General features: G+C 48.4%; 1 protein-coding gene across 3 annotated transcripts in view; it reads left to right on the forward strand.

Annotated features, from left to right (window-relative positions):
• The first annotated feature begins 2112 nt into the window (after nucleotides 1-2112).
• The window catches only part of SIM1 (SIM bHLH transcription factor 1), a 71376-nt gene continuing 50843 nt past the window's right edge, over nucleotides 2113-22645 (forward strand). For 2 of the 3 annotated variants that reach the window (XM_019442962.2, XM_053904623.1), the window contains exons 1-9: nucleotides 2113-2404; nucleotides 3103-3719; nucleotides 13121-13203; nucleotides 16674-16763; nucleotides 17271-17379; nucleotides 17524-17609; nucleotides 18293-18492; nucleotides 18689-18795; nucleotides 19459-19606. In XM_019442962.2, the coding sequence (XP_019298507.1) occupies nucleotides 3545-3719; nucleotides 13121-13203; nucleotides 16674-16763; nucleotides 17271-17379; nucleotides 17524-17609; nucleotides 18293-18492; nucleotides 18689-18795; nucleotides 19459-19606 (998 nt within the window). In that variant the 5' untranslated portion in view covers nucleotides 2113-2404; nucleotides 3103-3544. Of the gene's footprint in view, nucleotides 2405-3102; nucleotides 3720-13120; nucleotides 13204-16673; nucleotides 16764-17270; nucleotides 17380-17523; nucleotides 17610-18292; nucleotides 18493-18688; nucleotides 18796-19458; nucleotides 19607-22645 lie in introns of those variants that run through there. The other variant, XM_019442964.2, reaches the window with a different exon arrangement.

Consider the following 22645-nt stretch of genomic DNA (forward strand, 5'->3'; position numbering starts at 1 on the left):
AGCCCGCTTGGCCCCCCAGGATGTTATGTTTGGTGTGAAAACTTGCACACTCATTTTACCCATTTTGCTTCTAAAGGCAAAATACTGCCTTTCTTCCGGTGAAACGCGCTGTGTATAGGAAGCCGGCACCTCCTGACTCCCCCGCGCTTCTCTGCCGTGCGCAAGGGTTTCAGACCCTTATGAAGCACTAACACACCTGCACACTGTTTGAAGGGCGGGTAGGGTTTACAGGAACCAGTAACTTAACCGAAATTGTCTCCAGAATACAGTCGGAATAGGAACTGCTTCTTACCCTTAAAGTGCCATGGCTGCGCCTGGCCGCTCCATTTTACCAGTAAGATCTGTCCAGATTGAGGGTCGGGGGGTAGAAGGGTCGCGGAAGGGGTTTTTTCATCCTCCGCAAACACGCACCTTTTCTATTTACATGCAGTGGTTAACTTCATTTTATCTTGTCTTTCTGGAATGTCGTGTATAAGAGAGCCACAGTACCTCTCTCTGTAGTCTTCCTCCTCTCTTGCTAGGAGCTTATCACTAGGTAGAGGGAACCCTCGCAGGGCCAGGTCTCTAAGTGGCTACAGCCTCCGAAGAAATAACTCCTTCTAAATTAGAGCCCATTAACTAGATTCCAGTTTCGAAACACCTATAAAATCTGTATGTTTAGTATTTCCTTATTCTTTCTATCCATTCACCTCTTCTAGCCAGGTGTTTCCCAGATGTGTAAATATCTCCAGAAAGCTCCCGTTGTCGTCCTGCGAGCTTACTGCCATCGGGCGGCAAGGAGGTGGCAGATGTCTGCATTTCTGAACAAACACTCTTAAAGTTGTTCCGAATATCAGAAAAAATGGCACCTACCCTTCTTCAGAGTATGTGTTTTCTCAGCGGCAATTATTGCCACAAACGAGAGGACGAATGCAACATTATTGGTGTTCTTACTGTCTTTTGTCACCGATGAAACAACTGCCCCCAAGTGTACCCACGGGAGAAGAACCGTGGTCACCATCAGCACCAAAAAAAAAAAAAAAAAAAAAAAGCGGGGAATCGCATGTGTAGGGAGTGATTCCAAACAGAAGTCATTATTTGGGGAGGGGGGAGCAAATAAACTTTCCCCCGTTTCTAGGTGTTGTCTTTCCTCAGATGACAGAGAAAAGGGCGATTCAAATTAGAGGGTCTCTTAAATATAATGTGTCAGCAGTAATACTTACAAGCGTTTGTTTAAACGGGTCCTGTTGGGGGAATTGTGAATGTTGTAGATTTATTCATGCAAGGAACATTCATTTATCCAATTTTGCTTCCTGAAACAAAACCCAACAAAGAAGGCTTCGCTCTCATTTGAGATATCTATCTCTGTATCAACCACTCTGTCTGATCCTATCTTGGCCTGAAATGTAACCTCTTTCCCCCCAGAGTCCCCTATCTGCGTCCCATAGGACAACTCCACGGCTAAGCTTTCCACGGTGAACAAATCAGCCCCCAAACCCGAGCCATTTCGGAAAAGACTCTTTGGGATTAAAGACAGGTGTATATTATCTTCTCTGGCGACGAATTCGGGGTCGCTGTGGTTTCAGAGAAACGTGAACACCGGCCCCGCGCAAGCAGTGGGCCCTGCCACTTGCCCACGGAACGGCGCGGCCGCCAGGTCGGCCTCCGGGCCACCCGCGCCCGCAGTCTGGGCGACTCCAGCCTTGTCGCCGGGAGCCCCAGCCCCCTGGCCCGACCTCTGCGGCCTCAGGCCGCAGCCCGCCGCTCTCGGACGCGCGGGTCACAGTGGGCCCCGCGCTCTGGGCTGAGTGCGCAACCACGCCACCCCTGGGAGAGCAGGGGGCGAGGGTCCTGCGCAACACGCGCGAGGCCCCTGGAGGCCGGGAGCAGCGGCGGCCGGGCTTGTCAGGAGCGCTGCAGCCACGCGGGGAGCTGAGAGGCGAGCCGGGAGCAGCCGCGCGCAGGGGGTGATGCGGGGCGTGCTCGCGTCACTCAGCCCGGCCGGCCAATGAGCGCGTCGCCCCGCGGCACGCCGAGCCAATCGGAGGCGAGGAAGTTTGTGAGTGGCATTAAGGGTGGGCGGGCGAGAGGGAGCCCGGGAGTGAAGTTGAAGCTAAACCCCGTGAGCTATAAAGAAGTTACAGGGGGGCGTTTTCGGCTTCCAATTAGGAATAATACTGGCTTCGTAGCAACTACCGAGGAGGAGGATTCTAAAACCACCTCACCCGTCCCAAAGACCGCATTCCCCTCCTTTTCTCACGCACCCCTCCCCCAATTCATGACCGAGAAAAGAAAAGGGAGCCGGGGCGCGCTCTGCTCCTCTCTGCCGGTGGGAAGCCGAGAGGCCGGCGGAGTTGGACGGTAGGCATGAGTACAATTAAGAGGTGGACGCCTCTGCACCCTTTGCAGTCAGCGGGGACTGAAGGTAGGTGAAGCGGAAGACACCTTGCTCCCGCCCAGAGGCACCCGCAGCTCTACGGCGGTGGGGGAGAGGCCGGGACGCCTCCCACCGCCCCCCTCTCCGTGCCTGCGAGGGGCTGTCGTGAATGTGCCACCTGTTAACCTGGCGCTGCCGTGCCCGGCGTGTTGCCGCCCCCACTGGGCAGGGAGAGCCCCGGGTCGCCTTGGGAGTCCCGAGGGACTTGATGTGTAAGCGCCACTTTTTGAGGAATCCTTGAGACTCGAGACCCAAGTTAGAAAGGTAGCCAAATTCCAGATCTGCCAAAGCGGGGGGACTGAAAGGCGGCCCCAGCGCTGTGGAGGAATTCTGATTTGCGGAAACCTGCTTTCCTGGGACGTGCGCCTGGCCTGGGCGCGGGCACGGGGACCAGCGACTGAGGGTCTTCTCAGGGTCTTCAGAAATATGCATTTTGTTGTTTGGGTAACTTCCCAGGGGGGCTGGAGAACGTGGCTGGCTTGGATGAGAGGATGCGAGCATTATTCGCAGGAGGCTCAGTCTCGCTATTGATTCCTCCATTTCTTATAAAACAAACAAACAAACAAACAAACAAACACACCCAGCCTGGACAGGCGCCTACCCGGCCGTTTTTCGGAATTCAGGCGAGTGCATGAGTGATTGCGGAGCTGCAGATCTCTTACGCTCTGATGCTGTTGTCTTCACAGTGGCCTGAAAGAGTTGTCCGGCATTCCCGTTCTTCCCAAAGGGGCTGGGAGCCGCCTCAAATGCCGCGGGACTGAAGAGCAAACGTCGGGGATTATTATGTCGATTTTCCGGGGCCCGGGCTCCGTCGCGCGGAACAGAAGAAAAGCTTGGCTCCTCAGGGGTCCCGCCGGCATTTGATATCCAGAGACTCCTAGGATTGCCCCGATTGCGTGGATCAGCAACTTTCCTACACTCTCGTCCCGTATTTTTAAAGAAAATTATTTTCTGTTCGCTGCGTTGGTCTTTTACTGCCATCAATACCCTGAAGCAAAGATTTCAGCCTCTTCATTCAAAGCATGCCTTATATTTTTGTCAAATATGATATCTAATTGAAAGTTTATTTTTGCTTTTGGATGCATCTGTGGAGCTCATGTTGTAAGAAGAAAGGGGGAACGAGACACAATGAAAGAGAAGTCCAAAAATGCTGCCCGGACTAGGAGGGAGAAGGAAAACAGTGAATTTTATGAACTGGCAAAATTACTGCCTTTGCCCTCGGCTATCACCTCGCAGCTGGACAAAGCATCCATAATCAGACTCACGACCAGCTATCTCAAAATGAGAGTAGTGTTCCCAGAAGGTAAGTGACTTTGCCCAGATGAAATTTCAAAGGCAGAAGGAGTAGAGATTTTCCAGTGAGTGAGCCTACACCACTGAACAGAGAAGTGCGGTCACACATGCATACATACTCTCTGCAAAGGGAAGTTTAGCATGGCTGCTTGACTGTGGACCTCTCTGAACTTAGAATTCCTGTTCCCTTTTTGTGGCTCTTTCTACTTCCCCATTAATACTTTCTCTCTAGTCCATCGGATATGTTTGGTTGGGAAGCAGCCCAACAGTGCTTTTGTCAACACTTCAGATACTGAGCTCGATTGAAAGTACAACTAATCCAAACATGACTTTCTTTTTTTATTCCTCTTGTTAGAATTGTATCTAGCAGAAAGCAGGAACATTGCCAAATTCTTGTATTTTTGCTACATATAGATAGACCCACATACATGGAGCTAAGCCAGACAATAATTTCTGTATGTGTTTACAATTATGCATTTGAGCACCAGGCATATTTGTGAACAACTATGTCCTGAATTTACCCAGTCTCTTGATTGCTTATAGCAAATTTAGTCTGGGTTTTGAGATATTCGCAGATTCTGAAACTAACTCTGGGGCTTGGTGATTTCCAACTCTGAGCTTGATATTATCTCTGAGATAATAGGCTAGGACCCAAACACATAAGGTTGAATTAAGAAGACTAGCCCACTTAGAAAATATCTTCTAGGTGGAAGCTTGGCAAAACTGATCCTGGGAAAACTGTATTATAAGGCCCAGAAGGAAGAACAGCTGAGCTGGTCATGATTTAAAACAAGTATTTAGATTATAAAGATTCACTGTGTGAGGACAGAGTAGCCTCCAAAGAACACTGTCCATTTATACTCACGAGGAAAAGGACACTTCCCTCTTCCATTTCCCCATCCTTTCCTTTACCCACATTCAAATAATATGAACAAATTTAAACAAAAATTTAGATGTGTCTTTGTCAGAGGAGAGAGATTGGGAAATACAAAGGAGAGAATCCTAAACAAACAAAAAATTCCAAGAGAAAGAACCCTGTTTATTTACAAATCGGAATGTCTTATTTGACCCACAGAGGTTTATGTTATTGTTGATTTGGGGTCCTTGGGGTTTGTTGTTTTCTTTTAAGGAAATAGGGGGAAGGAAATAGTCATTATTGGGCTTGGAGTTTCACTTTGTTTGATTTTGACTAGAAGTTATTATCTGAATCAAAATCTTGCAAATCATGCTGACAAATTAGTCAGGAGCAGTAAAGGAAAACTTTCAAATCATAGTTCAGTTTTACCCCAAAACTACAAATAGTGTTATAGTTGTTGAACAATCTCAGTTGACCGTGGAAACCACAGGAGGAGAGGAATCAAAACCTAAAGTTCCTGAAAAGTTAAAGAAAAAGAAAGGAGGGGGAATTTATATACTAAAAACCATATTTCCCATTCAAACTGTGCTGAGAATTGCTAGTGGGAAAACTACTATTATGCCACACTGCCTTCTGTTTAAAAAAAAAAAAAGAGAGAGATCTCGTTGTCTTTTATACTGTCAGCGCCTACTTTATAAAAATAAAGCTATTGCGAACTCGGCTGGCCGCGCTGTTCCTAACAGGATTATTAGCAGTGATTTGTCAGCCCCTGCGGTCTCAGTGGGCTCCCTTTCTGCGTGATTTCTAACGGGTCTCGTCAATTATCGGTGCCGAAGTCGCTCGCTGTTTGATCAGAAGAAGCATATGGTGTTGCTTGTGGGGCTGCGAGTAATCGCGGGAGGAGGAGAATAGCGGGTCGGCGTTCAGGGCGGGCGCCGGGAGAGGGATAGGAGCGCCCGGGGAGTCGCCGGGCCAGGGGCGCCCGTCTTTGTCGTGCAGACCCGGGCAGGCGCGGCCGCAGTGTATTGGGCTGGTTTTGGTTGTTTTGATTTTGTTTTCTAAGAGAGCAAGCTTTCTTGTTTACTTGAGTGCGAACTCCACAAATTATAAATCGCGTGATAAATAAGAGGAACAGAAAGTAAACTCAGCCAACTTCTCATTTGTAAAGAGAGCACTGGCGAAGACTCCCCCTGGAGTCCCCTTGGTGGCTGGGCTGATCCCCTGTGGCTACTTTAACCGTGACTGTGCTTTCTGCAGCCCCCGTTCACCTTCCTCCCGAGCCCCAGGCCCCTCCCTCTTCTCCCTTCCTCAGAGGCTAGTGTGAGTTTATGAGGAGGAGGGGATGGACGATGTGTGAACTCTGGCCACATCATTTATTTCTCCAGCTACTGTTGAGCTCATAACTCACCGGCAGCCTCCACCCGGTGAGTTAGACAGGGTCATCCGAACAGCTGGCTCCTAGAGATGAGGTTTTAGTGAGGATAGATTAGCTTAAAAAATCCAAAACCCAGACACAGCCCTTTAAAATATAAAACAACAACAACAACAACAGCAACACACACACACACACACACACACACACACAACCCAACATCTTTCAAAGGAGTGATATAATCACAAATGGCAAAACCAGGCACAACCTGCAGAGGGTGCCAAATTTGGGTTCAGCTGTGGACTGAAGGAGGAGAGTAGACAAGATTGGGTCCATGGCAGTGGGGGGAAAGTGAGCATTTTATGTAAAGGTTATCTTTTTAGTGATGAGAAATGGAAAGAATTTGTTTGCAGATGTAGTCCATTGTTACACCTATCTAGATGCCATTCCAGCACATAGTAGGTCTTAAATTTTGTCCTAAGGATGGAGTAAAGACAGCTCTTTCATCATGGTAAGCTTTCTGTCACATGTAACATGGATTTTTGCAATGTATATAATCTAAAATAATTATAAATCTGGTGACATCTTAGTGATAGGCACAACATTGACTATAAAACCCCACTGTTTCAGCTCAGATTACATTTCATCTACAATACCCTTTAATATCAAGAGGCTTAATCAACAAAGAGAAATCTTTCCATACTTATATTTGAAAAAATTTACAAAATATTCTTAAAATATAGCTAATTCTCCATCACTACATATAGTTTACCCCCCGGGTTCTGGTAGATTCTTTGGGTAAACTTCAGTTTTTACTTATCTGAGTAGATAAAATTGAGCTGTTGAAAGAAAGATGAAAGAGGGGGGAAAACAGAGGAATGGAATATGGGTACCTGAAATAATTAAAAATAAAGCATTAGATTGGAGACTTCATACTAAAAAAAAAAAAAGGAAGATTACTGTGAAATCGTTAAAACTGTGTATCTTCCATTGGCAACATATCCTATTCTAAAATAGCCTTGCAAAGAAAAAACTTGAGGCATCTAGAAATGTGTAAGTCTTTGGTGTTACCAAAGCCAGACAGGCAGGATTAAAAAAAAAAAAAAGACAGTGTGACTTCATGTGCAATATTGGACAAACTCAACTACAAAGTAATATATATTTGCTATCCAGATAGAATACAGTTTTGGCTAAGGGTGTAGTGGCTTGCTGAATAACCTTTGAAAGGATCAGACATGTTTTCAAGTCTATAACCATTCAGAATCTTGGTAACATCACACTGCCATATCATTGTCAAGATGTCTTGGGAAAATAAAAATAATCACAGAATTGAAATTAGTAACTGTGCAAGAAAGAGTCTCTACAAAGGCTGGAAGGACAAGGATGATTAAACAAACCTCCACAGACCCTTTCTATAATATTCACCTCAAGACTGAAATCCTTAATCGCCTTATATTTTTTCGAGGCCGGGAACTGAAAGAGAAAAAGAGGCCCCATTTCCCACGTGGATGGGTGATTTAAGGCTGTTTTTCTTGCTGCTCGGGGAAATGATTGAGCATTAGGTTTCCATGTTTATTTTCCTACAGAAGTTTTTCTCATTTAAAAGCCTTTAAGCCCAGTTTACCCTCCACGCTGGTTTTCTCTGTTTAATTCCAGTTTTGATGTTGACTTAAAATGTAGAGTGCAGAACTAAACTCTGCACAGAGCATTTGCAAGGCAGATTTATGTGCTAGAAATTGTAGATCAGATCAATGAAAAAACACTTTTTTTTTCTTTAAAGGGAACGATCACTAATAAAAACAATACAGCAAAACAATCCCGTAAGCTATAGCAGGATGCTTTTAAGCAGGGTACAATCACATACTTTAAGTTAAAATCGGGTTAAATTTCCAGAGGACAAACGTATTTTCTAGAAGAGTTATTTTTCAATCCTGGGGAAATCCTGGCACCTTGGAGCTTTTGCTGACACAAAAGTGGACACAATTCGAACCCATGGATGATTGCCGCACCTCTCTATATCGGCACAGATATTTCTCAAGAGAATGAGGTTTAGACCCAACTAACACCTTATGCTTTTAGCTCTCTACCCATTGCCAGTCTCGGATTTATGGAGTTTTAAATTTTGCGTGGGGGAAGGGAACCCTCAAGGATTTAGCAATGGGCCTGCTAATTAGAAAGTACTAAAACAGTGTTAGAGAAGTGCGGGACAAACTTTCTTCGGGTAGTCCCATCCTGGAGGCGGGTCCTGCGCGGAGTCGCTCTACCTCGGTGGTGCGCGCGGGAGCAGAGACCGAAACCTTACAGAAGACCACCGCGCTTCTGGTACGCACCAAAGCATGCAGCGGGGAGAAGCACGTTATCATGCTGCCCGCAGGCCAAGCCCGCGCGGTGCGGCTCATTCTGTCCCAGCCGCGGGTGGCTTTAGCTGAGGGTGCGCCAGTTCGAGGTCTCCGCATGGTCCAGACCAGGTCTCTGCTCTCCCAAGGTTCAAGGACGTCTCAGCGAGCCTACCCCAAGCAGAAGTTGGGCCGGTGCGGGCGTGTGCCCTCCGTCATTAGTGCTACCTGGGCCACTGCTCCAAGGACCGGCCGTTGTTTAAACCTGAAGCCGAGATCCTGCCCGAGCCCGCAGCCAAATAGAACGCAGGCGGCAGATCCCTGCGCAGCGGGGTATTCGCGTCCATCCACCTGCGCCTGCCTTTGGGCTCTGGCATTGCCCCTCCCGGCCACTTTTGAAGACCTGGATCCCTGGGGCGACACCGCTTGACGTTTTTCAGCGTCATGCAAGGCACTGCTGTCAAACCCGCGTCCATTTTCGTCCCACGGTTTAGTTGGGACCAGGCTGGAACACACCTGTTCCTCGTTACTGCTGTTCCTGTTCTTTTCGCTGCAGGCCAGACGCCGACAGCTTGGCTGGCCTGCTCGCTCCCGACCTGGAAGCCTAGCTCCAGCGCCAAAGCTCCAGCGGTGCAGAGTCAGTGTTGTGACCATCATTCTCCACCCCAGATTTAGTACTAACATTAGTGGATTTCCCGGGTGCGGCCAGGGGCACACAGGGTTGAGAAGAGCCCACACTGCCACTGTGGAGTGCAGACACACGGGAGTGCAGGGGTCTGGGCTGCTGCGCGGGACAAAGCTAGGTCCCGCGCAGCTATCGACACCGTCACGAGGGCCGCCGCACCCGCTAGGTGGCTGGAGAGGGCCTTGAGCGGGGAGGGCCACAGCGCCCACAGTCGACGCGAGAAGCAGCCTCCTACTCAGGGACCGGTCCAGGCGCACTGTCTAGTCTAAGGGTGACCAATCTCCGTCCCTCTCTTCCTCAGAGCCTCTGAGGCTGCCAGGCCCCTAACACGAAGGCTGTTAGGTTGCTGGACAGGTGCGGTTGCTGGACAGGGGGAGGTTTGGACAACATGCCCTCAGCGAGGACCCGCTGGCCTTGCGGAAAACCCAAGCGACTGAACAAGTCCCTCTGGGACCCGAAGAGGGCTTTTCCCACCTCAGTCACCAAGTTGTGGTCAGATCCCGGGACTGCTCTTCCAGCCCCATTCCCACCCACCCTCATATTGCCTAAAAAGTATATTGCAATCTGTCAGTCGGACGAACCTTTCTGGGGACTACTACAAGGGGGACACATTTCTATTGAGATAGAGTGTTTATTTATTAAAGGGGGGGGGAAGAACAGTGGAACAACCCCTTCTCTTCCTCCTCTTCCTGTCTGACTGAAAGAGGCGATGATGCCAGGTCTGTAATCTATATTTTGTCAAGGGTATGAAACTCATTCCGAAGGAAATGCTCGATCAATTTATTTTTGCTGCTTGTAATAACACAGCTGGATGATGCTTTGAGCTCACGCTAGACTGGGGCTCATCATTCATTCGCCAAGAACGGGCCTAAATTGTGCCTGTGGGATTAGGTCAATTTTAGTGGATCTACTTCGCCTCATTTGGTTACTAATTGGTTTCTTGTTTTATAAATCGAAATCTCATTTTCAGGAAATTACAAAACCCGTGCAGTCAGTCCATTGAGGTAATCCTTGGGTCAGGGGGTATTTAAATGGAAATGGCTCAACCGCGCACTGAGGGTGAGTGAAACTTCGCCTGGGTTTTCACATGAAATGTGAGCTAGCCCTTTAGATCCATAATAGATACATCCCTTCTAATACTACTTATGTAAATATGATAAACCAGACTTTAAGGGAAGGGGGGGCGGGGAGAAGCAAAATTTATCTGCTAAGGTTAATGTGGCATATCTTGGAAATCTTCCAAAATAGATTATGTTTTCCTTTGTCTTCGGCCACTTTAGCTGGGGAAAATCCTTTTGTCTAAAACCCGATTTAGTTATCGCCTCCCTCACAGAGCTCCTTTTCTCCTTTGCAAAACCCCGTTCCCTCGGCCTCACCGAATTACAAGAGAATCTTTAGATCTTGTTCCCACTGTAATCCTGCCGCAAAGGGAGCTGGTTTCCTCCTCATTTTAAACAGACAATCAAAGGATTTGTGAATTTTCTGCGGTAGGTCAAGTGCAGAAACGAAATCTCAGCTTACCCCCCCTCGCCAACTGAAATTGGGCGCGGGAGCGCGTCACCGCAGGCCGGAGGTGACGGTTCCGGGGAGAGGGGTCTCTGGCCCACTCCAGGATTTTCGGGAGGCGGAACCCTTGACCGGGGCTACAGAAGGTGTCCTGGACAGGCTGAAGGGCGAGCTCAGCCCTAGGATTAGGTCAGGAAAGCCTGGCAGGTAGACGAAGGCAGCCAGTGCCTTATAAAACATTAACCCAGACGAAACCGTGTGACGGAGATTTCAACCGAGAACGTAGAGAAGGCAATGCTCCGTGAAAGCAAAAGGTTCCTTAAAAGGTGTGGGGGTGGGGGCAGGAGAGGGCGAGGGCGGCCCTTAGTAACCTGCGCCAGGCCGGCTGTTTATTAACCTGCTGGGAAGTCTTATTTTTCCCCGGTAGGCGCATACTAATGAGGCCGCAACCTGAGACAACAAACAGCCGAGGCTGGCGCTGGGGGTTCGGAACCAGTACTTAACCCTGAGCCCAGCTCGGGGACTTTCAGATGATTCGGGTCGGAAGGCCGTTCCCGGGCTGTTTCCAGCCGATTTGGAGGACTTCATAATTTTAGAATAAGGGCATTTGTTGGCCCCAAGCGCAGGCTTCGCACCCTTCCGGAAGACAAGATTCCAGGCGCAAGGAGGCCTCGGCCAGCTCCCAGCGGGCGGGAGAGCCACGGCCCTCCGCCCCCGCAAAGCTTGGCCCTTTCAGGCCTTGGCCGGGCCGGGTGTCCACGGGCCAGCGCCACCCGCGTCCCTAGCTCTCCCAGCAGGATCCTATTCCCCTTCCCCGGTTTGGCTCTCCCCAACCAAACCAATCCCCCCACCCCCGCCACTTCTGGGTGGGTATGTGTGAGCTGCAATGAAAAAATGACCGACCGCGCGGTGCCCGAAACCCGGAAGGAGGATAGCTTGGCCGAGACCCGAGGAGCGAAGGGAAGGTGACAAGGCGAAGGGGTGTGTACAGGTGGCTGTGTCGGAGGCCCTCCCGAACAATCCAGAAGGACCAAAGCGATTAGGGCAGTGGAGTCACTCCAGGGAGGGAGGCTAGGGCGGGCTAAAAGAGGCAGGGGGGATTGACTAGAGGCGAGGGAGGGAGAGGAGTGCAGCCGCGGGCGGGGAGCATCAGTGTTTGCAGAGCGGTGGGGAAATCGTTAGATTTATTTAGATGTGCAAACATCCAGAAAGACCCGATTCGAGCTTAAGGGGCGCTCATGGTTACTCGTTACCAGGGTTTTGATCGCTTGCTTTGGAAGCAGCTCCTGGCCAACACATTTTAAGAGTCCAACTCCATGTTTTATTCTGAAAGATCCGCCCTCACCCCCATATTACAATGCGAGCGTGTTTGTCATTGTGTACTTCATAGTGATTCGTACTTTAAAGTAGTAAATCAGTAAATCACACCCCCTTTGTCATGTTAAACCTTGTTTAATGGTGCAAAAGAGTTTACCTAGTTAAATTAATTTCAGCAGCAACACTGTTAAAAAATATTACCTGTAAGTAGTTATGGGTAGTACAACCTCTTCCTCAAGTTTCTTCTGCCTTATTTTTTTTCTTTCTGCAAACATGTAGTATAGCAGACTCCCTTTTAGGTTTTTTTTTTTTTTTTTTTAATCAGCTACGGGTATCCAGAGAATATTATTTTAAAAGGTGTTTTTTTTTTTCCCCGAGAATTTTCTTTTTTAGGCATCACTAGGAGAAATTTCTGGCAAAGCCTGGAAAGATCTTAACGTGGTAACATCGAGGAGAGGAAGGGGCTGTCTTTGTTAATAGATGATACTTTTGTTAATAGAAGATACGTGGAGAGTAGAGAAACTGAACGGTTCTCTATATCCAAAAGGAAACGAAAATATTGCTAAGATGGTGTTCGCACCTGAAAGTAAACTTCAAAAAAAAAAATCCTACACTGTTTTGTTTTTGTTTCGTTTTGTCTTGTTTTGAGGGGCGAGGTTAGGTAGGATGTGTAAGACCAGGGGTAGTGGGGAGGAAGCAGGGGAATAAGCATTGCTCAGGGATGTTGGTGCTGGAAGCCATCCACAAGCAAACGGATTTCTCCGAAGGGGATTAAAGGCAGAGGCCTAGGGGAGGTAACTGGCTGGAGAGCCCCGCAGCCAAAGAGAAAGAAAGCCCAAGGACCAGCTGGACTCAGTTCACAGCCTCAGGTATTCGCCGCGGCATTCGCTGGAGGCGTGGACATCCTCGGCCTCGTGATAAGGCAGATAATGAAGCTTTGGGGGAGAAATAGTCCCTCCCCCCTCTAAGCACAGTGGTGAACTTTCGCAAGAGTTACCGTTCGGGTGCATTCGGCCCTTGCAAGGCACACACAGGCGGTCCTCAAACCCCGACACTTGAGGTACCGCCAAGAGGGGTGCTCAGCCAGGGCTCTGCCCTCCCTGAGAAGCTCTCACCCGCCCCCCGAGAGGGAGTCTGACCTCTACGCAGTCCTTTTAAAAGCAGAGAGGGAGGGGCCGAAATTCACAGGCTCGCATCCTAGGCAGTAGTGGTGCCCGGAACTCCGACGGTATCCAGTGGTGCGCGCGAACTTGCGTGCGTGCCATAACCGGGGCACTAGTCTCAAACTGCTAGCCAGGTCGGAGTCCCATCGCTAAAGGGTGTCTCTGTGTCTCCACAGGGCTCGGCGAGGCGTGGGGCCACTCGAGTCGCACCAGCCCCCTGGACAACGTAGGCAGAGAACTGGGCTCCCATCTGCTCCAGGTACCCGCGCGGCGGCACATAAGCTTCGAGGGCTCAGGTGCCTGGCCCCGCGCTGGGCTTCTTGTTTCTTAGGAAAATAGGATCAGGCCCAGACGTAGCCTTCTCGCAGCCCCTACAGCCCCTTGGAAATTAAAACGCTGAGCTCTTAACCTCGTTGGGTGCAGATGGCGCCTCTCGAGGCGGAGAGGGAGGCAAGGTGAATTGGCACGTTGGCTTTAGAGGGGAGTCCGGCAAGGCCCCAAATCAGGACGGCCGTCTCGAGGGAGGGGGCGCCATTTGACACCATTCAGTTGAGAGAACCGAAGCGCGCCGGGCCCGGCTGCAAAACAGCCAGAAATGAAGGATTTACACAGGAATAACGGGAATCTAGTAGAAATGCCCATCAGTGCTTTAAGCGCACACATTCCAGAGCCAGCTGCGTGTGCAGCTCTTTTCATCTTCTCCCTGTAGTTCGCGGGCTCTCCCCTGTCTCTATGAGCTCTCACCCCAGGCCAGCCCAGCCCAGCGCGTGTACAGACCCTCGCGTACACACGTAACACCTCCCCAGGTAATGAGTTTACCCAGTGCGGAGGCACCCATTACCGCGTTGTTTGCAGTACGCACCGTTTTAAATTGCCCGTTGCCCGCTTAAGTCGCATAGCAAATATTTAAAATAGCACAACTCCCGGTGGCATTTTTAGGCTTGACACTTGTCTCCCACCCTCCACCCCCTTATTATTATCCTTGTCCGACACCCTCCCCCCCCCCCCCCCCCAAGATCCTCTTGTGGCAGCCTCAAACCTAAGCAGCATGGCGGGGGCAGCCTCAAACCTAAGCAGCATGGCGGGGGAATCTGAGTTAATTCTTCCTCCTGGGCCAGACGGGACCAGCATCCTATGGCAGAAGTGCTGTGGCCTTCCCTGTCCCATGGCTACCTTGTCCCTCCCTCAGTGCCTGAAGCCAAAGAGATTTTAGTGTCACAGAGCAAAGAAAGGCCTGTGTAAGCATTCCCTCATAGGCCTGGTCTTCATACATCTGAATTCAAATAGAAAGGCATCATCACTCTCCTTTCTCAGGGACACTTTTCATCAGTTGTCTCTCAGCAATGCTCTCCCTGCCCCCAATCTTTCCATACTCCCAGCTGACTTTCCTCATCCATATAAACAAGAGAACAAAACCCAAACAATCTTTCTCTCCTTCTAGCTCTTGCCCAGTCTTCTTCCTCTTCTTCATCCCAAACTTCTGGAAGAATTTCATTACCCTCTCAATTTCCATCATTCACCCTGCTGCCCTCACTTCCACACCACTGCTGTCTGGCATCTCTCCTAACTGTTGTGCTCTGCACAGGCTCCACCACATTTTGATATCCAGCATAAGATGTGCATCTCTTATTCTACCTGACTTTGTTCATTGCACAAATATAGTAGGGCCAACTGTGTGCCAGACAGAAAGCCTTGCCCCCATGGAGTTCACATTCTAAGGAGAGCAGCCTTGCAAACCCACATAGGTACATTACATAGTATAACAGGTGGTGTAGGTGCTATGGAGACAAATAAGAAGGGGGAGGGTGGGGACTGTGTTTGAGTAGTGCCACTTAAAATGGGGACACTGCAGAGGACTTCACTGAGAAGGTGACATTTGGGTAAATACCTGACAGGGGTGGCACTATTTACTTGACATTCACCCTCTCTCCTTCAGTTTCTAAAGTAGCACAGCTTCCTGGATTCTTCTCCTTCTCTACTTGCTCCTCTGTTTTGCCTACTGCTGTCTGGCTGTAAATGTTGGTATTCCTCCAAGGTTCCACCTCTGTTTCTCCTCTCACAGCTTCAGGGCCTCATGGGTGATCTGGGCCAACACCACAACCTCAACTGCTTTCCTACATTTGCATGACTCCAGCTGGTTTCTCCAGTCTAGACACCCTTCTGAAGCTTCAGACTTATTTCCTACTGCCAACTGGAAATCTGCATATACCTGAAGTTTAGCATCTCCAAGACAAGAATTAATTACCTCCCTCCTCCAGACTTCCACTCCTACAAAAACTCACAACGCTTCCGTAAATTTTCAGTCTTGGCTAATGCTCTTACCCTCTACTCAATGACCTTGAAGTCACTCGAGTTCAGCTTCTCTCTCTGCCACCATAAACTCCACAGCTAGAACCATCTTTGACTTAAACTCTCCCTCTTCCTCATCACCCTGTGACCACCCAAGTTTAGGCTCAACCATCTCTGATCTCTTCATCCCACTTTTTCCTCCTGTAGGTCATTGTTCACATTCTACCACTGAAAAACAAAACAAAACAAAACAAAAAACAACACACACACACAGACACACACACATTTAAACATGATATTTCTTTGCTTAGAAACTGCTGGAACCCTGATGCCTATAGGAGCATCTCCGAATTCTTCTGATTGACATCTCAAACTCTCCAAAAACCCAGCATCAGTGTACTTTCTCAGCCTATCTTTGGCACACCAAATTCGTTGAGCCTGAGTACACCAGATGTACCCTACCCCCCACCAGTCCCTGCCTTTGCCACGGCATTCCTTCTGCCTAGGATTCCTTTCCTCCCATCTCCAGTTCAAGCTTCCTCTTCAATGTTCTGCTCAAACTGGTCCTCTGAGGCCTCTCTGATTCTCCCCCAGGCCTCTGGGCCCCCGCAGCACTGTCCACTCAGCTCTGCGGTCATTATATCTGTCTTTAGCCAGTCTCTGCCGCTGGACTTCCAGCAACTTGAGAGCAGGATCTGACTCATCCTTATGTCTCCACTGCCTGGACTGAAGCCTCATTCATAGAGATAAAGGGACAGTGAAAGTCTAAGATTTTCTTTCATGGAAAGCCTGTCAGTTTGATGCATCAGTGAAACACACACATCTACACACTATGGAACTACTCTGTGGACTTGCTACCTGGAAAATTTTCATTTCCTAACCCTGCCTCTCCCAGATTCTTTCTGGAGCTACTGGCCAGCTGCCTTCTGTCTACAAACTTTTCAGACTACCAACACTTCCATATGGCTCAGTGCCCCTTTCCTAAACCCTGCAGGTACTCTTTCCATTATAGGATGCCACCACTATGGAGTCCTCCAAGACTGACTCAGGAAACTATTCTTTTTTTCAGTGACCATCACCCCAAGAACTTAACCTACCTCTTATAATGGGCTGTGATCCTCTGCCCCCTATATTTGTGCGTGTATGCTACAGATATATGTCTGTATTGTCCATTTCAGTGGGTCATGAGTCTTGGAGGGCAGTACCCTTGCCCACCACTTTCTCTGGGTGTCTCCCAGTGTGCTGCATGTCCCAGATGCTTACATATTTGGAATGAACAAAAGAGGGGCTCTTGTGGCATATTTTCTATGCCCTATTTCCTGTCTGCTTCTCTCTACTCCATGTCTCTGTTCTTCTGGCTGAACATCTCTGACTTCTGCCCCCTACCCCAGTTTCTCCCCACAGAGGGCTCTCCATTCAACTCTGTTTCTATCTCCCCAGACCCTGGATGGCTTCATCTTTGTGGTGGCCCCAGATGGGAAGATCATGTACATCTCAGAGACAGCCTCAGTCCACCTGGGTCTTTCTCAGGTAGGTGAGTGGTCCACACCTCCAGCCTTCAATGCTTACAGCCAGAGCTGGAGGCCAGAGGTAAGGGGGTGGTGTTTCCCCAAAGCTTTTGTATGTGCATTTCTGGGACTGGAAATATCTCAGCTGGCAGGTCTGCTTCTCTCTTTTCCTCTACTTCCTTATCCTTTGGCTTCCACCCTGAGCCCAAACAATGCTATCTTTTGGAGTCTATCATAAGTCAAACACCATGGATGGTAGTTACATACCAATGCCTGATGTTTTCACCAGAACATTGCCAGGAAACTACGACTGTTCCTACTACCATTATAATTACTATTATATTATTATTTCCTCTCATAGATGAGGAAACCTAGCTTAGACTGCAGTAAGTAGCCAGCAGCAGAACTGGAATTAATACTCAGGGCTGACTCTAAAGTTCTGGCTCCTGTCCTCACAGGCCTGTAGACACCCTGGTCCAATCTTCCAGCCCCACAAGGGTTGGAGAAGGTGATACCCCCCTCTTTACAGGTAGAGCTGACTGGGAACAGCATTTATGAATACATCCACCCAGCCGACCACGACGAGATGACCGCGGTGCTTACAGCTCATCAGCCCTACCACTCTCACTTCGTCCAGGGTAAGGCAGTTGCTCGCCTGCACTACTTGGGTCCCTCCCTGCCACCGCCATTTACTTCTGGCTTTTCCCCAATTAGCCAAGGTGGGACCTGTAGTCACACCAGCCGTCTCACATCCTTCGCCTCCCTCCTCCCCTCTCTCCCAGAATACGAGATCGAGCGCTCCTTCTTCCTCAGAATGAAGTGCGTCTTGGCCAAGAGGAACGCGGGCCTCACCTGCGGTGGCTACAAGGTGTGTGGCTGAGAGGGATGATCCTAGCAGCGTGTGGGGGAAAGTAGCAGAACCAGAGGAACTCGAGGGCGTGGGAGGGACATTTCTGAGTCCCTGACTGCCCCGAGGGCGTCCTCCGCAGGCATCAAAGCTCTGTCTGCCTGGGAGCACCTCAAGAGTTGTTGAACTTCCTGAACACTTGGGGACTACTAAGTTTTAAGACTTGGTTTCACTGTCTGGGATACTGCTGGGCTGCAGGGACTCTTAATCTGGGGCTCATAATGGACCTTAGGGCTGTGTAAAATGTCTGAAATGGTCGGTAATTTTGGCAGATTCTTAGAGTTTACTCACAGCATCAGATTCCATCTTGGGGTGGGGGGCATCAGGGTTGGAAGAGGGGTTAAGAACCAGAGCTTTAGCTCCAATTCAGGTTCCAGGGCCCCATGGGCAATTTTGATGAGTTAATGATGGCAAGGCCCATGCCTCTGTATTTTTACAAGCTCCCAGGTGAGTTCAGTGTGGCAGGATAGACATTCCTTGAGACACTTTGGAACACCAATAACTTTGGACAACTCAGTGCAGGGGCGTGGCCCGCATGGCGGTTTGTGGCTCAAGGGAGTCACAAAATGTTTCAATCCCTTACCCACCTTTTTGGGATGTTTCCTGGCGGTGGCTGAGTCTCACCCCTTCATCCTCCTCTGCAGGTCATTCACTGCAGCGGCTACCTGAAGATCCGCCAATACAGCTTGGACATGTCCCCCTTCGATGGCTGCTACCAGAACGTGGGCCTGGTGGCTGTGGGCCACTCGCTGCCTCCCAGTGCCGTCACGGAGATCAAGCTGCACAGCAACATGTTCATGTTCCGCGCCAGCCTGGACATGAAGCTCATCTTCCTGGACTCCAGGTGGGTGGTCAGGTGGGAAAGGATCACCCTAGCAGGAGGATGGCCCTGCTCCGTGACCGAGAGCTCTTCCTCGACCTTCTGAGACCATTTTGCAGATGAGGTGAAGTGAGGGCGGGCACCCAGGCCTGAGAGGACCGTGTGGGGTGGGGGGCATCCCCGCATCCTGCGCTCATCCCTCGAGGATTGCTCTCCCCAGAGTGGCGGAGCTGACGGGGTACGAACCTCAGGACCTAATTGAGAAGACGTTGTACCACCACGTGCACGGCTGTGACACCTTCCACCTGCGCTGCGCCCACCACCTGCGTAAGGCGCCACTCTTCCCGGCACAGGACGTCCCCCGCGCGGCCTGGGGAGGGGAAAGGGCGTGATTTACGTCCACAGTAAGCGGTCGGGGAGGAGCCCTGGTAGCCGGGTGGTGGTGGTAGGTGACGCCTTTCCCAGTGGCTGCTCCAACACTGAGCCCCACCTTGTTTCCTTAATATCCGCAGGGAGAGTTTCTGAGTTTCTGGGGAAATTCCCCTAGGAGGGGTTTTATGCTCCCCACCTCCCACCCTCTGCAAGCCTCACCGAACATGGGAACAAAAACTGAGGCTAGGCCAGCCATTTGGCTCATATGCACAGACCTGCTTCAGCTTTTTTTTTTTTTTTTTTAGCTTAATTTCCAGAAACAGGGAATATGAGCCTCGGAGTTCAGCTGCCCAGACGGTACCTTCCTTAGAAAATTGAATGGAGGAATCCAATTTTAAGTGTCCCCCACCCCTTTGCTAATCTCCAGGGGCTGGAGAACTCGATGCAAATTCAGGGGAGAGACAATCCATTTGGGAACCTACCGTTCGTCTCTCCCTCCTGCCTGGGGGCAGTCATTAGGGCCCATGGGGGACCTGCACTCCCACCGCCAGGGTTTGTGTTTGGGCGGGCTCAGGAGCCGGCTCCTTCACCACCCGCTGCCTTCTGTCTTTCCATCAGTGCTGGTGAAGGGGCAGGTGACCACCAAGTACTACAGGTTCCTGGCAAAGCACGGTGGCTGGGTATGGGTGCAGAGCTATGCGACCATCGTCCACAACAGCCGCTCGTCCAGGCCACACTGTATCGTCAGCGTCAACTATGTCCTCACGTGAGTGCAAGTCTGGGACCTTCGCCCACACTAGGCAACCCTGGTCTCCGAGAGGGCGCGGGCGGTGGGCACTGCTGGTTAGGCGAGGCTGGGACCCCCTGGGATACCGCTTCTGCTCCCCCCCCCCCCCCCCCCCAGTGCACTCTGTGCTGGGAGACTGCAGCTTGAGCACTTTCATCTTTATGAAGAGGCTTCCCTCGTTACATTCTAGGAAAAGATTTAGGAGTTTTTCCACCCACAGTCTACATTTGCTTTCTGCTCTCTCTTTTAACCTTTTAAGCGAACTCTGCATTAAATAAAACTTAATGTGGCAGAAAGAAAAGAGAGAGAGAGAGAAAGAGAGAGAAAGAGGAAAGGGTAGGACGTGCGGAGCCATTTATGGTTAACAAAAAGGACATCTGTTTCACTTTTTCAAATCTGGGTTTGAAGTTCTTAATTTTAACCAGAGTCTCCAATCAAAGTTAAGAGTTCTGAGAGAGTGGTTCTTACGCTGAACCACAAAGAGGGTTTAAGTGACCAGGAGGGTTTGACTGTAACCTCCAGAAAGCCAAGGGACCCGACCCAAGGCTGCAAGGCTTCGTCGGCGCCCAGGCCCTGCGCATTGTGTGACCGCGTCGCGAGGGAGGAGCCGGCCTGGCAGTGTCACCTACAGCCGACCGGGCGGCCGCAGCGGCCGCGTTTGAGCTTTATTTCTAGAAACAATAATCGTCAGTGGCCCTCGGTGTGGCACTGCAGGCTGATCACGTGGCCTGGTGTGCGGCTGGTGAAGAAAGCGCCTTCTGTATAATGTTTGAATTGCCCTGGTTTGAAGCCTTTATGAAGAACTCTTTTGTGTGCACGGTTGCCTTTTTTTTTTCTTTTTTTTTTTTTTTTTTGGTAGTCGCTGAAATTCTTGTGATTTTAGGGGACCTCAGGGGTTATTTATTTTGGAAGCATTGACACGCCCGGCACTTAGTAGAAATGCTATTTTCACATTAGGAAATTGGTTAAGGGGGTACTATTTGGAATCAGACTATCCTACAGGCCATGAGGACTAGATTCATTCCACGTTGTTTTAAATTGCCAAATTAAAAATGTAGTGCTTGAAAATATTATGCTTGGCAATAAGACTATTTACTCTGTGCCCTGTTTAATAAGAAAATTTAATTCAATAGACTTGGAAAAATGAATTTGGTTTAGATGAGGATTCAATATTCAAGAATAATAGCTGGTTATTAAGAAGAATCTTTTTTATTCCTTTCATTCAATAAATGGTATTAAAATAAACACTATTAGGTTTTTGTAATAGCAAGAAAGCTGTGGATTTTAATACAGAGCAGAAAAGATACAAGTATTTTGGGTATCATGAAACAAAACCATTTTATGAATGCAATTTTTTATATTATTAAAATAAACGTAAGAGAAAATGGCAAAACATAATTCATAAAATAAGCCACTCTGTGAAGCAGAAGTATTAAAGAGTGAAAAATTATGTCTGCTTACCATGGAAAGGAAACGGACATTCTTTAAGAAGGCGCTTTGTATGTCTGAGACATCACAGGCATTATACATACACTCTGTTCTCTGGTGGGTGCCTGTGGTTAGTAATCATTTTTTATCAAACAGCAGGGTATATAGTCACACAGACCCATACAAATGATCAGAATGCAAGTTAGACCTCCCAATGGGTAAGCTTAATTTATGTTTGGAGTCATTTTGGAATATTCTGTTTTGTTTTCCGGTGGATAAGTGTACTTTTCTTCTGCTGTTGGCCATGTCCTTCTTCACTTCACACACTTCTTTAGAGCTGCAGGATTAGGCTACCAACTTTACATAAGATTAAAAAGATGTAATGAGGATAAGTGATTTACAGAAGGAAAAATAGCATGGCTCATATTTTTCTAAATGTTTTATACCTCTGAATGAAAATAGAAATAAACAAACAGAAGTACACAAGACAAAAAGCTGAAATTGATTACCCTTTTATGAGTCTCAACTCCAATTCTTTGTATAAAAATTCTTAGGACGATTTTTATAGCTGCAAATGTGGAAACTGCCTTAGATGAAATGCCATCGAGTGGCTCTGTGTGTGTTGACAGGATTTTCATAATGAACAGGTTGCAGTTTGTTTGATGTGTATATCACACATCTGGCTGGAAGTTACTAATTTACATTGTCTTAGCAAATTAAATAGATGGCTATTGATTCTCTATGGTAGCAGTGAACTACCACATACATTTGTTTTCAAGGCTAGTTCTCTATGAAGCCTGAGAATGATAAGTGAATTCTTTCCAAATATGCCACCTCAAACAATGTACTTAAAACCACAAGCCCCCCAAATAATTTGACAGGCCAGATGTTTTCCAACTTTAGACATTTTAATAGCATACATTTTGAAAAGATTTTCATATCATGGAAGCAGAGAGAATTTTAAATAAGCGTTGGTTAAATGAAGGTATATTGATGGAAGCTACATTTGTAAGAATCATTTTTCAAATTTCCTGATGATAAATTTATTGTTGAAGTTAAAATATGCCTAGAAATACTGGTCATCATTTTCTGACAAAAGCGATGATGAATATAAATCTTCGGTAACCTTATTCTAATAAGCAGCTACCACTGCAAATATAAGGATTTAGAGGCGGGTGGTTCTTTTACCAGCCTTTGTATGACCATCATACAAAATGTTGGCATTCAAAAAAATCTAGAGAGGAGAAGAAGAGGCTATGATTAAATTTTCGAAATTCTCTTACCTTTTCTCTGGGTGCTTGAGGTTCCCAACGCTTATATAGCTTTTCATGAAAACTCAAAAATATAAAAACAAAACCCAAACAAACAAAAAAAACTCCTTTCATACCAGGACTAACCAGTTCATGATTTTCTGTAAGACATAACCTGTTAGCTTTACGTTCCACATTAAAAAAAAAAAACAAAAAACCAAAAAAACAAAAAAAAAAACATTCTTACAAATCTTGAGTGCCCACAGGCTTCGAAATATTTGTTAAGTACGGCAGGCCCTGCTCCCTGATTATTTTCAGGAGTATAGATGGATGGAGGCAG

The sequence above is a fragment of the Panthera pardus genome, unplaced genomic scaffold (genome assembly GCF_024362965.1).
Source record: "Panthera pardus isolate Hobbes unplaced genomic scaffold, ASM2436296v1 HiC_scaffold_17, whole genome shotgun sequence".
Lineage (NCBI taxonomy): Eukaryota > Metazoa > Chordata > Mammalia > Carnivora > Felidae > Panthera > Panthera pardus.